At 41.6% G+C, this 14,578-nt stretch overlaps 1 protein-coding gene across 1 annotated transcript in view; it reads right to left on the reverse strand.

Moving 5' to 3' along the window:
* Positions 1-883: 883 nt before the first annotated feature.
* The window catches only part of LOC146614746 (1-phosphatidylinositol 4,5-bisphosphate phosphodiesterase gamma-1-like), a 42,590-nt gene continuing 28,895 nt past the window's right edge, over positions 884-14,578 (reverse strand). The window contains exons 20-32 of the mRNA XM_085376484.1: positions 13,696-13,773; positions 12,193-12,296; positions 12,016-12,112; positions 11,862-11,928; positions 10,312-10,478; positions 7,732-7,828; positions 7,421-7,645; positions 6,113-6,258; positions 5,540-5,654; positions 5,278-5,439; positions 5,057-5,145; positions 4,363-4,547; positions 884-4,235 (exon numbers count right to left, since the gene is read on the reverse strand). Coding sequence (XP_085232610.1) covers positions 4,175-4,235; positions 4,363-4,547; positions 5,057-5,145; positions 5,278-5,439; positions 5,540-5,654; positions 6,113-6,258; positions 7,421-7,645; positions 7,732-7,828; positions 10,312-10,478; positions 11,862-11,928; positions 12,016-12,112; positions 12,193-12,296; positions 13,696-13,773 — 1,593 coding nt within the window. The 3' untranslated portion in view covers positions 884-4,174. The remainder of the gene's footprint in view (positions 4,236-4,362; positions 4,548-5,056; positions 5,146-5,277; positions 5,440-5,539; positions 5,655-6,112; positions 6,259-7,420; positions 7,646-7,731; positions 7,829-10,311; positions 10,479-11,861; positions 11,929-12,015; positions 12,113-12,192; positions 12,297-13,695; positions 13,774-14,578) is intronic.

The raw sequence follows: 14,578 nt of genomic DNA on the forward strand, positions 1-14,578 counted from the left end.
GAAATCTACTTCATTTGCCGATCAAGGATAAAAAGCTTGGCAACAACTATTCTTCAGAAATGCAACATAGGAATAAGGATAAACACCGTACAGAGGAAAAATAATAACTAATAAAACAACATTAAAATAAAGTGGGAAATCTTTTTACAGACAACTATGACAAAGTGCAAAAGTAGAATATTTTGGGAAGTTTGGAATGAAATGGATTGTGCTAGCCCATAACTTTGAATTTTCTTTAACTGGTAGCAGCATAGCAGCATTTAAACAGTTCTTAATTTGGTTCACATAATGACTCAGTGAAAAATGTTGCTTATCAATTACTTGACACATATATAATTGTATAAGTTTAGCTTTTATACAACAGAGCAGACTTGGACTAGACCAGGGGTGCCCAATCCCGGTCCTCGAGAGCTACCGTCCTGCAGCTTTTAGATGCATCCTTGTTCCCACACACCCGAATCAAATGAATGGCTTGTTATCAGGCCTTTGCCAAACATGATGGCATGCTGAAGAGGTAATCAAACCATTTGATTCAGCTGTGTTGGAGTAGGGATGCATCTAAAAGCTGCAGGATAGTAGCTCTTGAGGACTGGGATTGGGCAGCCCTGGACTAGACGGTCCCTTTCCTGCCACGGGGTGAAATTACCTGAGACGGTTAACCAGGGCCCCACCCTGGAGCCATACCTGAGGAGGGAGCTAGGTGGAGAGCGGCTGGTTGCCGCACGTTAGGGGACAGAATTTGTTTGGATGCAATTTTTTTTAATCATTAGAAGAAGAAAAAAAGAAGAAAAAAATATATATATCAATAAAAATGTGATCACTCCTTTTTCTGGATTTTTGTTTTAAAATGAAAAGACACTCTGCCGATTACATGAAAGAGCTTTATTAAATGGAAACTTGCACATGATTTGCAATGCAGAATAATAATACTGGACAGTTAGCATAGGTGCAGAGAGAAAAACACAACTTGTGTCAACCGCCTAATACACAATGGCTATAGGCCAAAACGATGACCTTTGCATAGAAGTCCCTACCCAGTGCAACTGCAGTGTAGGGAGAAAGAGAGGTTTGTGTCTACGGGGACAGTTAAAGGGAGCTCCAGGTACACAATAATAATTTCTACATAAAGTTATAGTATCTTCAATCTGAAGTCCGCTAGCATCCTTGTAGCACGTTCTTTTATCTATTAAAACAGGATCTACAGCTGTCTGATAAATAAAAGAAGTTATATACAATGAGAAATCAGACAGGGGAGGAGATGAAGTAGCTACAGGGGTGGGTGGTTAAATATAAAGTCATGCAGAGGGTCCAATCAAAGCTGCTTTTGGCAAATTCAGGACCAGTTGGGCCACATCTGTTGATTAAAGTCAGATGATGGAAACTGATCTTGATCGATGGTTTAGAAACAAGGCATGAAATCAGAGCTGGCAGGTAAAAAGAATGCTTTACTAGGTTTTTTTTGTTGTTGTTTTTTTCTTTGCTTGGTTTTTTTTTTTTTTAGTGATAGCCCTTTATTTGTGGGTGTTTCCCTGTAGAGGCGAACACATCTGAGCCCCTATGCAGACACCCAGGGGAGCGTTCTCGTCTCCTCCCCCACTCACTGTTCTCACACTTCTCTGAAGGTAGTATAGATAAATTTAGAGCCCTTTGAAGAAATATTAAAAAAAAACTTCTCTACGTGGTTTGGTGAGAATTTGTGCTCTCCCCGGCAGAACAAGAAAGTCTATGACAGAAGCCCCCACCACCTGGAGGCAGAGTTCAAGTGATCAACCGAGGACTTGGTCTTGATTAGGAGGAACAGACTTGCATCTTTAGATCCCTTTAAACCCTATTTCATGGGTAGTGGTCAAAAACCAAATGAGCATGTTCCTCTAGACTGTAGATCGTTTTCCCTAAAAGGGAAATTATTCCAGTTGTAAAGAGAGCTCCTGTTCTTTCTTAAATACAAGAGTAATTACACTCCAGAACAAAGGCACATACAGGATACTTCCTTTTTGCTACAAGTGCCCTCTAACCCCTTTTTCCATCCATTACGAACAGTTTAATTTTTCATTCCCCACATTTGTGTAACCTGAGTTTTCGTCTCCCTTTTTATCCTGTTTTTCTTGGTAAAGCCTGAAACAAAGTAAGTGCAAATTTCAGGGGGAGCTTTGTAGGTAAATTATTGTTTAAATTGTACAGCATTCATCTGAAAATGTCAAATGGAAATTTATATTGTGTTTGCATTTGAAAAAGTGCTAGCTGTATTTACTGCTGATTCCCACAATGACTCTTTATAATAATGGCAAATAATAATTAAAGAATAATTTCATTATTTGTTATTGTACTGATTGTTTTTCCTTTTTAAATAACTTCCAGGTCCATCAAAATAATGAATAATGTCTGTTTTCATAAATATTTCATTTTCAAACACTTTCTTTTTCTCACCAATGGTTTAAACTTCCCCAGATTCCATTTCATTGGACACTATTGCCAAAAGTATTAGAAACACGTTGTAGTTTTGTTATGCGATCTACTTTTCATGAAATCTGTCACAGAAAAACCAGTTTGCAATTAATATGTTTCAGCCTTTAGTCCACGATTGTTTTTATAGCTTAGTTTTATGTCTTTTCAGTCCATGAGATACTTATGTTTGTGTTTACTTTTTTCATTCTGCCCTCAGCACAGAACGTTGCTATACTATATGATATTTTCTCGTCAAAGAACATGTTTTCTTCACTTCTAAATGGATTGCATGTGGCTGCTGTAGAAAGCCTGCTAGAGTCTACTCCAGGAAGCAGGTTTATCTAACAACTCTTTGTTAACCCTGAGATGAGGAAAACGCCAGGTTTTCTGTTCCAGAAAGCGAGTTAACTTAAACTCAGTCACTGGGTAAACAGAACTAAACCCACTCAATGTCCTGCTGCTGCTGAATCAGCTGACTGATACTCTGATTCAGCTCCTCATTCACTATGAAAGTGCATAGCACAGGTAATTCATTTAAGGAAATTTACATTTTTAGAAAAACACAAATCCCAGTTAGACCTCAGTTAGCTGTTTTTAGATTTGAGTGCTTTTACCCTCACTCAGATCCATCTCTTCTGTGACCCTGTGGACAGCTGTGTAACTGTCAGCCTATCAACAAGTTTAGAGCACTGTAGCAATTACTGTTTATGTTAAATTGATCTGTATGAAGCGTTAGACAGACAACACACTGGTCAATGAACTTCATTTCCCGTGTTGCTATCGGTCATACTATCAGTCACAGATGTTGGAGATGAATATTTGAATGAAGATTAGGCTGAAAGGGCATTAAGAGTCTAAAAATGTATTTTAAATTGGCTTTTTAGGCAAAATGCGGTGTGTTCTGTAGATTTCATGTTGAAATGTGTTCACAGATTGATATTCAGTCATTAACTCATTAAATTAAAGTCAAACATCAGGCTGAATGGTAGAGAGTCTGAAAATCAGAATTTGAATCTGATGTTTTCGACTAAAAAAATCACCTGAATCTTTCTCATTGGATCAACTCAGACCCAGATTTGCCCACAGGTAGCCTATGATAGGCTCCACAATGGATCAAAAACTATGTTCAGGTTGGAGTCCACTTGCACAACAGAAAAGATTAAAAATGGACAAGAATCACAGATTCATACTGGATCGGGCCTGGATTGAATTCGGCTTCAGTAATTTCCCAGTTCATGCGTTTTTGGTCCGTTTTGGATGCACATCTCATGTAAAGGACTGTGAACACGATAGAAAATTTTAAATTTCATATAAAAGTTTGTAAGGTCTGTAATGATAACAGACTGGTCCAAGCAAATTAAAATGAGTCCCCCCCCCCGATAAATGTCATAGTCAGCACTGGCACATGTTCACATTCCTCCATTCATTTGATTAAAATTGAGACTCTGCACTATATTCCCCTGTTGCATTGTGGTATCTGATCTTCAGTGATGAGTGTTTCCTTTCTCTACTCATGCAAGTGAGTAGAGAAAGAAAACACTTATGAGCAGTTCTGAAACTGAAAACCTTGAGCTTCTGATATCAGAGTTAATCAACTAAGAGTTTATCAGACTAACAGTTTATTGAATATGCTTCCTGGAACCGAGCCCTGTTCTATTCAGGCTGTCACCACACAACCTATGAGGCACAGTTTGTGTTGGAGTTTAGCGCTCTCGGGTGGACGGAAGGATTAGCTGCGCTTTGCTATCACCTGTTGTCTCAGCTTCTCCCTTCTCTTCTTCTCCATCAGCCTGAAAGAGCAGCAAGAAAAACAGTGACAGATTAGTGGAAGACAGACAGATAGCAGATGTAGCAGATACAGATGTAATTTGGAGATGTTAAATTAAAGCTTGCAGGAGCCACTGCTAAGGGACTAACCTGCGGTTGCGAGCCTCCACCAGCTCACTCAGCTGGTCCTGAGCGGCTCGGAGCTCCTCCAGACTTTGCTGATAGCTCAGGTCTGCGGAGCCTGACCTCTCCAGGAGAGAAACCTGGTTGGACAGCTCGCAGGTTCGATCTCGCAACCGCTGGATGGATGTGTACAAGTTCTCATCGTCTTCCTCCTTGTAGCCACAAGGTGGATAGAGAATACAACAGCTTTATTTCAGAATGTAATACTTAACAGTGGGATTTGATAAATGTGGATTTGTAATGAATCATAAATTTTGAACATTTTTAACAATTCATGAATTTGTGACTTTTAGTGCCTAGTTGAAAAAAGAGGCTGTGTGATATTTGTTTTGTGGAAATAATGATGAAGACGTGTTCAAAAAGGTTATTTCACGCTGGAATTTTCACGTTCAGATGGTGGTGTTCAGCTTCAACTAACAGCAGTGCTGCTAACTGGAAATCCAGAAATCATCAAATATGACTGTGCTTAGTGAACTTTATTTGCTGATACCATGTTATTTGTGGCTATGTATCTCACAGCGGTGAAAGTCAGGGGTTCTGTGTGTAGATTCCACATCAACAGATCTTTGAACTACAAATGGAAACCAAAAATCTTGCCTCATGCCTGCAGAGTACTATTATTCAGATGTCCTGTTTGTTGCAGAGATAAAGTAGCCCAAACCTTAGCATTGACGATTTCTATGTGAACCAGAAGGGACGCTAGCTCGAGCTCCTCACTGTAGCTGTTCTTTAGAGGTACACTCCTGTAGCCTGGTAAAACAGAAAATTAAACCAATTCAATGTAAATTAAGATTAGGAAATATTTCCAGAAACATTGCAATCTAAAAAATACAAAAATAAATAACTCATAAGTTTGTATTCTGGAGACATTTGCGCACTCACCTGTTTTGAGCAGACGGACTGGGTAGGTTGCCTGTGCCAGGAAGTTGGGATCGCTGAACATGTCCTCCTCGTAGACAGTGAAGCGCAGAAAGGCGAAGGTGGGGTTGTGGATATCAAACACAAACTGCTTCTGCACCCACACAGGATTCAGACCATTATCAGCTAGGAGGGTGGAGAAAAGCAGAGGGTTAACACTGCAGTGAGTGCACATAAACTGCTGAAATGTTGCATTTTCATTGCTGCTATGCAGCAGCTGTCTTACCTACAACATCTGTCTTGCACTTGTAGCTGTCATAGTCGGCTCCACAGATTTCCAACTCTACAAAAGGACAGACAATGCTCCGACCATTCTTAGGCAGATGGCGAGCTCCCAGCACCTGGGAAACAGAGCAAGAATAAGCAAGACAGTGGGAAAATTGGACACTTAGAATATTAAAGTGGGCCAGGAGCACTTATAGACAAAGTAAAATCGGTCTGTATTTTTTAGAAATCAGCTGAAATTGGCTCATGATCATATTGTCAGACAACTGACTTCATATGATATTTTTTTCACTCCGCTTTGAAAAAAGGGGGGAGCAAAAATACCACCTTCTGTATGAACTGATCTGCCAAAACGGTGGCTGAGTGTGACTTTGTGGCCTTTCTAACTCTAGCTATGGTCAGTTTCTTCCATTAACTTTCATTATGGTTCAAAGAACAATAAAAGTGTAGTTTTAAGCTTGTTCTCACCTAGAAAGGGAGCATGCCTGGACAATGTGAACTGCTCCTTTGCTTTCTCTTAGGATTGACTTAGCTGTACAATCAAACTCCCTCTATCCTGCTTATTTAATCTGACCTGTAATTGGATGGTGATTGGCTCCACGTGCAATGTGTCCTTGTCGAAAGGGTCAAACATGTCATCCCTCATGATGTCAGGCTGGGGAACATAGCCACTCCCACCTCCAAGCATGAACAAAGCTTGGTTCAGCTGCATGGGTTTATCTACAAACAGACAGGTTTTAAAGAATGAGTGTAAAATTGTATTTAGCATCACTAATTGATTACTGATCCATCACAGGTTGAGTATGTGGACAGACTGTGGCCTGTTGTTCTTAGAGGCAAATAGGAGCTTTTCTGTTAAAGTAAGCCAGATGTTACACTGTATCAATGTCTCCCCCTGGTGGCCACTGCTTGAGTCAAATTTGTTAGGAATTTGTTAGCGATAACTTGCTCAGGAGCCAGGCCCGGGGAGCGTGCCTGAGGGCAAGCATCAGCCGAGTGTAAAGCAGTGGGAACAAGAGTCTGCACCTCCAAATCTGAGGCCATGGTACTCAGCTGGAAAAGGTGTGTGTCCACTCCAGGTCAGGGACGAGTTCCTACCCTGAGTCGAGGAGTTTAAGTATCCAGGGTGACAGGTCACCAGTGATGGTAGAAGGGAGCGGGAGATCCACAGACAGATTGGTGCTGTGACTGCAGTGATGTGGATGCTGTTACGGTCTGTCGTGGTGAAGAGAGATCTGAGTATAAAAGTGAAGCTCTCGATTTACCAGTTGTTTTACGTCTCCACCCTCACCTATGGTCACAAGCTGTGGGTAGTGACCAAAAGAACAAGACTGTGGATAAAAACGGTGGAAATGAGCTTCCTCCGAAGAGTGGCTGGCCTCTCTCTTAGAGATAGGGTGAGAAGTACAGCCCTCCAGGAGGGGCTCAGAGTAGAGCAACTGCTCCCCCACATCGAAAGGAGCCAGTTGAGGTGGTTCGGGCATCTGTCACGGATGCCTCCTAAGTGTCTCCCGGGTGAGGTGGGTCTGCCCGGCCTCTTGCTCCTCCTCACTCCTCCAATGGGAGGAGGCTACGGGACAGACCCAGAACACGCTGGAGAGATTATATCTCTCGGCTGGCCTCGGAACACCTTGGTGTTCTCCCACACAAGCTGGAGGAGGTAGCCAAAGAGAGGGAGGTCTGGGCTTCTCTACTTAGGCTGCTGCCCCCACAACCCAGCCCCAGATAAGTGGAAAAAGATGGATGGATAAATTTCTCTGAGAACAGACATGAATTAGTGTCTGAGATGAGGAAAATCTTACAACTTGCCATCAACCCATGCTGTCTTGGACTCACTGTGTGGATAGAAAGGCTCTCTACAGTAATGCATCCACACACTAACCTGGGGTCTGGAAATTGAGTGCAACCAGCTGTGAGCCGCAGAGCCACATAGGTAGAGGGTCATAGTTGGAGGAGTCCAGCCTCTGTCCTCTGGGATAAATCCTGGAAAGCTGACGACGGTTGTACTGCAGAAAGCGTTTCCCTCGGCCACGGGTCGCAAACTTTTCTGCCTTTGTCTCCGGGAAGGAGGACATATCCCGGTAACATGCTCGCTCCGTCCCAATCTCTGCAAATGAAACAGGAAGTGAGACATGAGATTGCATACAGCAACAGTTTATAATGGTAAAAGAAATGAAATGGTATGGTCCTTACTGTCCTCATTGAAGGGCACTGGTCTGCAGTAGACCACGAGGTCAGACAGCTCCACTGCAATCTTCTTCCTCCTCTCCATCTGTTTCTCCTCCTGCATCTGTTACCATGGAGATGAGACAACCATACAAATATGAACATTTCTTAAACATATGTCACATTTTTTTCTGCAAACGGTTTTCACACCATGAAAACAACAACATGGACAACAAGGAGCAACATTCCTGACCGCTCCGCTCAGACTATGCATGTGACAAATAAAGAATCTTGAATCTTGAACATGGCATCATCTTCTGACAACATTAACTATATTTTCTATAAACAACCGACATTATAACAGCATGTATCTGACATATGAGTATGAGGAAACTGTCAAGTTTGGAGTTTCACTATTTGACAAGGTTGTCCCGTAGAAAACTTTATACATTCACACTCTCTACTCTAGCTGAGATTACTGCTGGTGGTGTAGCAGTTTGATTCAAAAACATGCTTCAGCAGCTTCTAGGAATCCCATTTGGAATGTACCCACCTATGACCTACAACTCTTATATCAACTTAAACTGACAGCAACTTCCAACTAAGTTCCCCATGTATCATTCTGTGATGTAAACAGTGGACTAGGAAACAGATCCAAGCATCTTGAGGGGATTGCTTTCTCCACTGCCATGTTGAACCTAAATGCCCAGACCCGGTTACAGAGACAAAATCCAAGTGCATTTATTGCTATCGCTTGAGAATTTAACCACAACACCTTTGACACCGCAATAACCACCTTCACCCAGCAGGCTAGCTGCCCCACCAAAAATGACAGGACAATAGATCTGCTCCAAACCTGATCCTCCCCCCCACACGCTTAGTCGTTTGGATCACAGCCTGGTTCACATCACTCTGTGCAATGCCCCTTTAGTCAAGAGATAGCCTGTGACCACAAGGACGGTGGGGAAATAATCAGTGGATGCTTTTGTGGCTCTCCAGGGCTGTTTTGAGGTGACTAATTGCCAAGCACTCTGTGGGAGGATATCGATGGGCTCACAGAATTAACCACAGACTACATAAATTTGTACACCGACTCCACAATTGCAACAGAGAGTGTGAAGTGTTATCCAAACAACAAGCCATGGGTAACAAAGGACATCAAAGCACTGCTCAACAGGAAAAAGAGAGCTTTGAGGTCTGCTAACAGGGAGGCAGTGAGAGAAGTTCAAAATGAACTGAAGGCATAAGTCAGGGAGGCCAAGGACAAATACAGGAGGGAGCTGGAGTGGAAATCTCAGCAAAACAACATGAGGGAGGTCTGAAGACCATCACTGGTTTAAGGCCAGCCAACAGCAGTGGAGTCGAAGAAGTGGGGAGTTAGCATGCAAGAGTCAACAAAGTGATTCCCACAGTGTTTTTGTGTTTCTCACAGACTTGTGTGTTGCTGATCACAAAACACAGGAAACATATCTCCTATCCCGTCTCCCTTTCTCTTCACCCCAAACACCACAGACTTTAGGCTGGTGATGAGGAAGAATGCAGCAAAGCACAACCATCTGCAGCTTAATGAGGTAACGACCTAGGAACTGGTTGTGGGCATGAGGAGGACAACAACACCAGTGATCCCTATTTCCATTCCCAAGCTCTGTTTGGAGACAGCAGAGGGTTACAAGAACCTCAGTGTTCACACTAACAGTAAAGTGGACTTCTGCAAGACTGAGAGCGTGTTCAAGTTTTACACTACACCATAACGTAGGGGTAGGGAACTGCAGGTTTTAGATGTGTCCTTGATCCATCACAGCTGATTTAAATGGCTAAATGACCTCCTCAACATGTCTTGAAGTTCTCAAGAGACCTGTTAATGAACTAATCATTTGATTCAGATGTGTTGACCCAGGGTGAGATCTAAAACCTGCCCTCGAGGCCTGGAGTTCCCTCACCCCTGCTGTAGTGTATTAAAGAAGACATGAAAACGTGGTGCATGTAGACAATTTTAAAGTGAAATCTGAATACAACATTGTCAGGAGCAGATGATGTCCTCGGCAAGTGACTAAAGTGCTTTGACCAGGTGAAGAGAGAGCCCCCTTCATAGCACAGATATAACTCACCAACCCATTAATCTCTCAGTTTGTCACCCCCAAAATTAGATATTCAGCAAGACAAAACTGCTAAGCTCACCACAGGCTCGGACCCATAAATGCAGACTCCGCTTAGAGATGAAAACATTTCCTAATCTCTAAATTTTTTATATGTAGTTTCCTGCTTTATGATCAAAAGAGTAACCATAAGTCAGTTTGACAAACACAGCAAACATCCAGTCCAATCGAGCATAAAGATAAAACAAATCATTTTACACAAACATCTGAAAAATATTCATACTTAATTGTTCTAGAAAAGCCACATATATCATATACATAGTCATAAATATTGCTATTTACAAAATTTAGTTGTGATGCGAAGTGTAATCGAGGCTCTGTCACGTTTTCATGTAAGCAAGGAAAGTCCTTAAGTGAAGTCCTGACGACCTGCGGTCTAATTATTCAAGTAGCAAAAACTCTAACAGATGTGTTTGCACTCATCTGTGTATGTGTGCGGAGTTGCACTCACTCGTGCATCAGCATTCTGTGCAGCCTCTCTGATCTTGCTGACCCAGCCGGTGAGATCTTCCAGACTGTCAGCTGCTACGTCCAGAGTCTGGACCGGATGAGAAGAGAGGTGTTGGGAGTGGATAGTGAACACAAAGGCCCGGGAATTCTTTCCATCTTTATGCACCACTGCAGAGATTAAAGGAGGTACAAGTGGAATGAGAAAAAAGGGAGGGAAGAAGTTAGAATTGGATAAATGTGCCTGTGTAGTTTCTCATTCATCTAGGTCATGATAGTCTTGAGAGCTGGTTTATGAAAACATTTTACTGATCATCCAAGAGGCTTCTTCAGTCCTAAAACAACTGGCTGGACTTCCTGGTTTTGAATTTTGAGCCCAGTATCATCTACATGTGCAAAGCAGTATTATGCCTAGGTAAGAGCCCAGAGCTTTACTTTCCACTAATGAATCCACGCAAATCTAAAACCCTGACTAATTTAATTTAGGCCAATCTCACCTTCAAGTTCATCATCTTTTGCATTTCTGCCTCGCTACCAGTGATGGGGTTTTTTTTTAGACTGCTCTGTTTTGTGGCCTCTGTGATGCACGACAAGTCTCTTTCATTCTGTGTCAAAACACAGAAATCTTGAACTTGAAATTCATGTTGGTGACGATGATGAAGTCTTAAAGTTGAGAAAGTTGAGACATGTGGAAGTCACAGCAGGGGCAAGCCTGCAAGGAGTGAGAACAGGACTTCCACAGAGCAATCTAAAAACAGCATTAACAAAATCTGTTATGCTGTTTTTACTTTAATACTTCAATACTAATATAACTCTGTAGAGCCCAGTTGTCACCATGTAAGTGCAACCGCTTCACCCACATTTGTGACTAAAAATACACCTGCAGTAGAAATGTATCATGTGTATGAATAAAAAGTGACGCCCAATTTTTCAACAAAAACACTGATTCAGATCAACTGTTAACTTAGTCTGAAACCATGTTTCAATTTGGTAGCTTAAGGTTGACAGCAGCTATCCAGCTTTAAATAAGGGCTTGGAGTGTACAAGATGTATGTATTTCACATAAAAACCCACAATTACCTCACTCAGGAGATACAATACTGTCAGAGTCCTTTTTTGCCTCGTAATAATGTTGGAAAGCATTCCAAGAAGATAAAGGCTTATTTTTTTATATACCTTATTTAGGTTGCATGTACACCTTATCTTATTTGACACTACTTTACTTATTTCTTTTCTTTTGCATGTAAGAAATTGTTTTCTTTAAAATAATATTTTTTAATATGACATGTAAAACAATAAATTGTTCTGGTAAACACATGTATGCAGTTAAACTATTAAAAACATTGCATTGTCTAAAATACAAACCAGAGAGCAGCTCGTTTTAAAAGACCAAATCCTCGATTTCTAAAATAGTCAATGATCCTAGTTGTGGACTGATCTTTTTGATCAAGGTTAAATTTCAACATCATTTTGAGCAGGAACTAGTCCCTTCCTGCAGTAATTATTTAATATACCTGATAAAACTATAACACATAAGAACGTTTATCCACTAACCCAGGTGGCAGGTTGGTACATCTATGAAGCCTTTGAGGAAAGTTCCCAGAGGACTGTTCTCTGTGGACTGACACAAAAGAATAAATATTTGTCAGAATAATACACAGTGAAAGCTGGAAGCTCATTTGAAAGTAGTGAGTGAATCAGAGCTCACTGCTTCATCCATCTCTCTAGTGGGGGAACTAGGGACCTCCTCTACATAGTTTGCAGGGAACCACAGCTGCTTCTTTCCTCCATAGTCACCTCTCCACCTAAAGGCAGGTCGCATATCAACAGCAAGAAGGTATGCAGAAAACAGAAGAAGGTACATGTGCACCTGAGCGTCACTCACCAGCCGCCCTCCTGCTTATCCACATTCAGGATGAGCGCTTGTTTGGGGAAACATAGCTCGTCTTCTCTCTGAGCTCGATAGTCATACAGAGCTTTGACCGTACACTAAAACATGCAGGGAGAAACAGGACCAATTCACAAACTCTGATGCAATTAAGAAAACACAATTTTAGAGAAATGAGAACGCACTTTGAGACATAACTAATGCTGTGGAGGTTTGAAACGTGAATTAAAGTGATAAGAAGCATCACATGTGTTGCTTTCACTGAGTTCATTGCAGCATTTATGCCACTGTTACGGCCCTAGCTGGGCCTCCTGATACTGCCCTTGTGTGGGCGTGGTGTTTTCTTCTCCCTCTCCTCCTCCTTCGTTCTGGCCCCTCCCCTTGTCTCTCTCTGCCCCTGCCTTCTCCTTTAGGTCACACCTGCTGCTCATCTGCTCTCGTTACAACCAATTACCCTCAGGGGTGATATAAGCTGGAGAAGAGCAGTGTGGAGGAGGAGGGAGAGGTTTCGGGTGGATTTCTGCTGTGCTGGTCAGAGTGTGCTGGTCAGAGTGTGCTGGTCAGAGTGTGCTGGTCAGAGTGTGCTGGTCAGAGTGTGCTGGTCAGAGTGTGCTGGTCAGAGTGTGCTACTGGCTTAGGTGTGGAACAGCCTTCTGGTGTGTGGCTCTTTGTGAGTAGTGCTTAACTGAGCAGTGATTGCCCATGAGTGACGGCAGCCTTCATTAGTTTGTGTGGCCTGCCTGGATATTGTTTGCTAGCAGCATTGCTGTCTCTTTCTGTTGAAGCCTTATTGTTGCTTTCTTTGTTGAAGTGGTCATTACCACTTTGGGTTGACCTCCCTGATTTCTCATTAAAGCAGCGGTGCTGTCTCCTTTTGTTGTTGCCATTTATATGATTATTGAGGTGTTTGCCTACAATAAAGATCTATTTTATATTAAATACCTCTGCCTGGCGTTCTTTTCATTCCACCTGGATCTAACTGTTACTGTCCCCCACCCTCATCGCCTAGCTTTTAAGTGGGGACGTAACAGCCACATTGTGCTTTAGATGCAGCCGCTTGATGGCGCCAAAGTTAATTACATTTTTTTTTAAACTGTCTCTTAAAAACACAGCTGGTTCTTTCCTTCTGTTCTTTCTTCGTTTGTTTCTTTCAGTCACAGCTTCTCTTTTTAAATAAACAGTCTCTCTTTTTGGTTCCTTTAATTATTCTAAAAGCACAAACCCCACTCTCTTCTTTGGTGCCAGTAGTTTTACTGTTAGCCCCTCAAGAAGGACATTGGACTCCCAATACCCGACTGAAAACAAACATTTCCTGTACTTTGTACTTGTGCTGCTACTGCAGAGAGCTGCCAAAGGCTATTAGACCGTGTTTCCATAGTAGCAAAATGAGGCAATTAAAACTACTAATCATTTACTAAAGAATATGATAATATGTGATAATCAATAAACAAACCCATTAAACTTAAGGGCCATAGGCCATGTGTTTCCAGTCACACTCACCCGTGCTGTGGGCATCTTATTAGCCTCCACATAGAAATGAGGAGTGCGAACTTCATACAGCGCTCCATAGTCAAGCTCCTGGAAAAATAAATAATCAAGTTTTCAGCCACCGTTTTTGTTTTGTTACTTCTGACTGACTTTGAATTAATTCAACATACACTAACATCAATATTTGACTTTGGCAATGTTTAATAGAAGCATTCCACCATTGGAACAGTGTGCATGTTTAACAGGAAATACAAGGTCTGCCTTTTTGTTTGCTATTGTCAGACATAGACTAAACAACAACGAAATATTAAGCACATTAAATTATTATTAGATTAATGACTCCGTTGCACCCTAAAACTCTGAAAATCAGCTTTTTATATGTTCATATTGAATGGAAATTCACTTAGTTGTGTAGCATTTCTTGATGAGTAGTAGTAGTATAATGTAAGAACTGATTTTGTACAATTTTAACAAGCATGAAAGCCAATATTTAGTATCAGCACCTTTATTCTTCAACATAGCCTGAGATCTTTTAGGCAAGGTTTCTTGTCATTTCTGTAAATATTCTTCAGGAATGGTTCTCAAAGCTTCTTTAAAGTCATTCCAAAGCTCTTCTTTGGATCATGGCTGCCTTTTGTTCTGTTCTCTGTCAAACTGATCCCGCACCACTACAGCAATGTTGGGACTCAGGATCTGGGGGTGCCATGACTGACAGTGTTCCATTGGTGTGTTTTTGTATGCAGCTATGCTTTTACTGCATACGTAATGTATCAGGGATCATTCTTATGCTGAAAAATATAGCTGCTGCCATTCAGGTGCTTTCCAGATGCTATTGCATGACTGATCAAAATCTGATGGTACATTTCTACATAATTCCATCAATTCTATTAAGATC

This window comes from Diplotaxodon limnothrissa, linkage group LG17, assembly GCF_057381915.1.
Source record: "Diplotaxodon limnothrissa isolate DT_005_m linkage group LG17, D_limnothrissa_male_GT1.1, whole genome shotgun sequence".
Lineage (NCBI taxonomy): Eukaryota > Metazoa > Chordata > Actinopteri > Cichliformes > Cichlidae > Diplotaxodon > Diplotaxodon limnothrissa.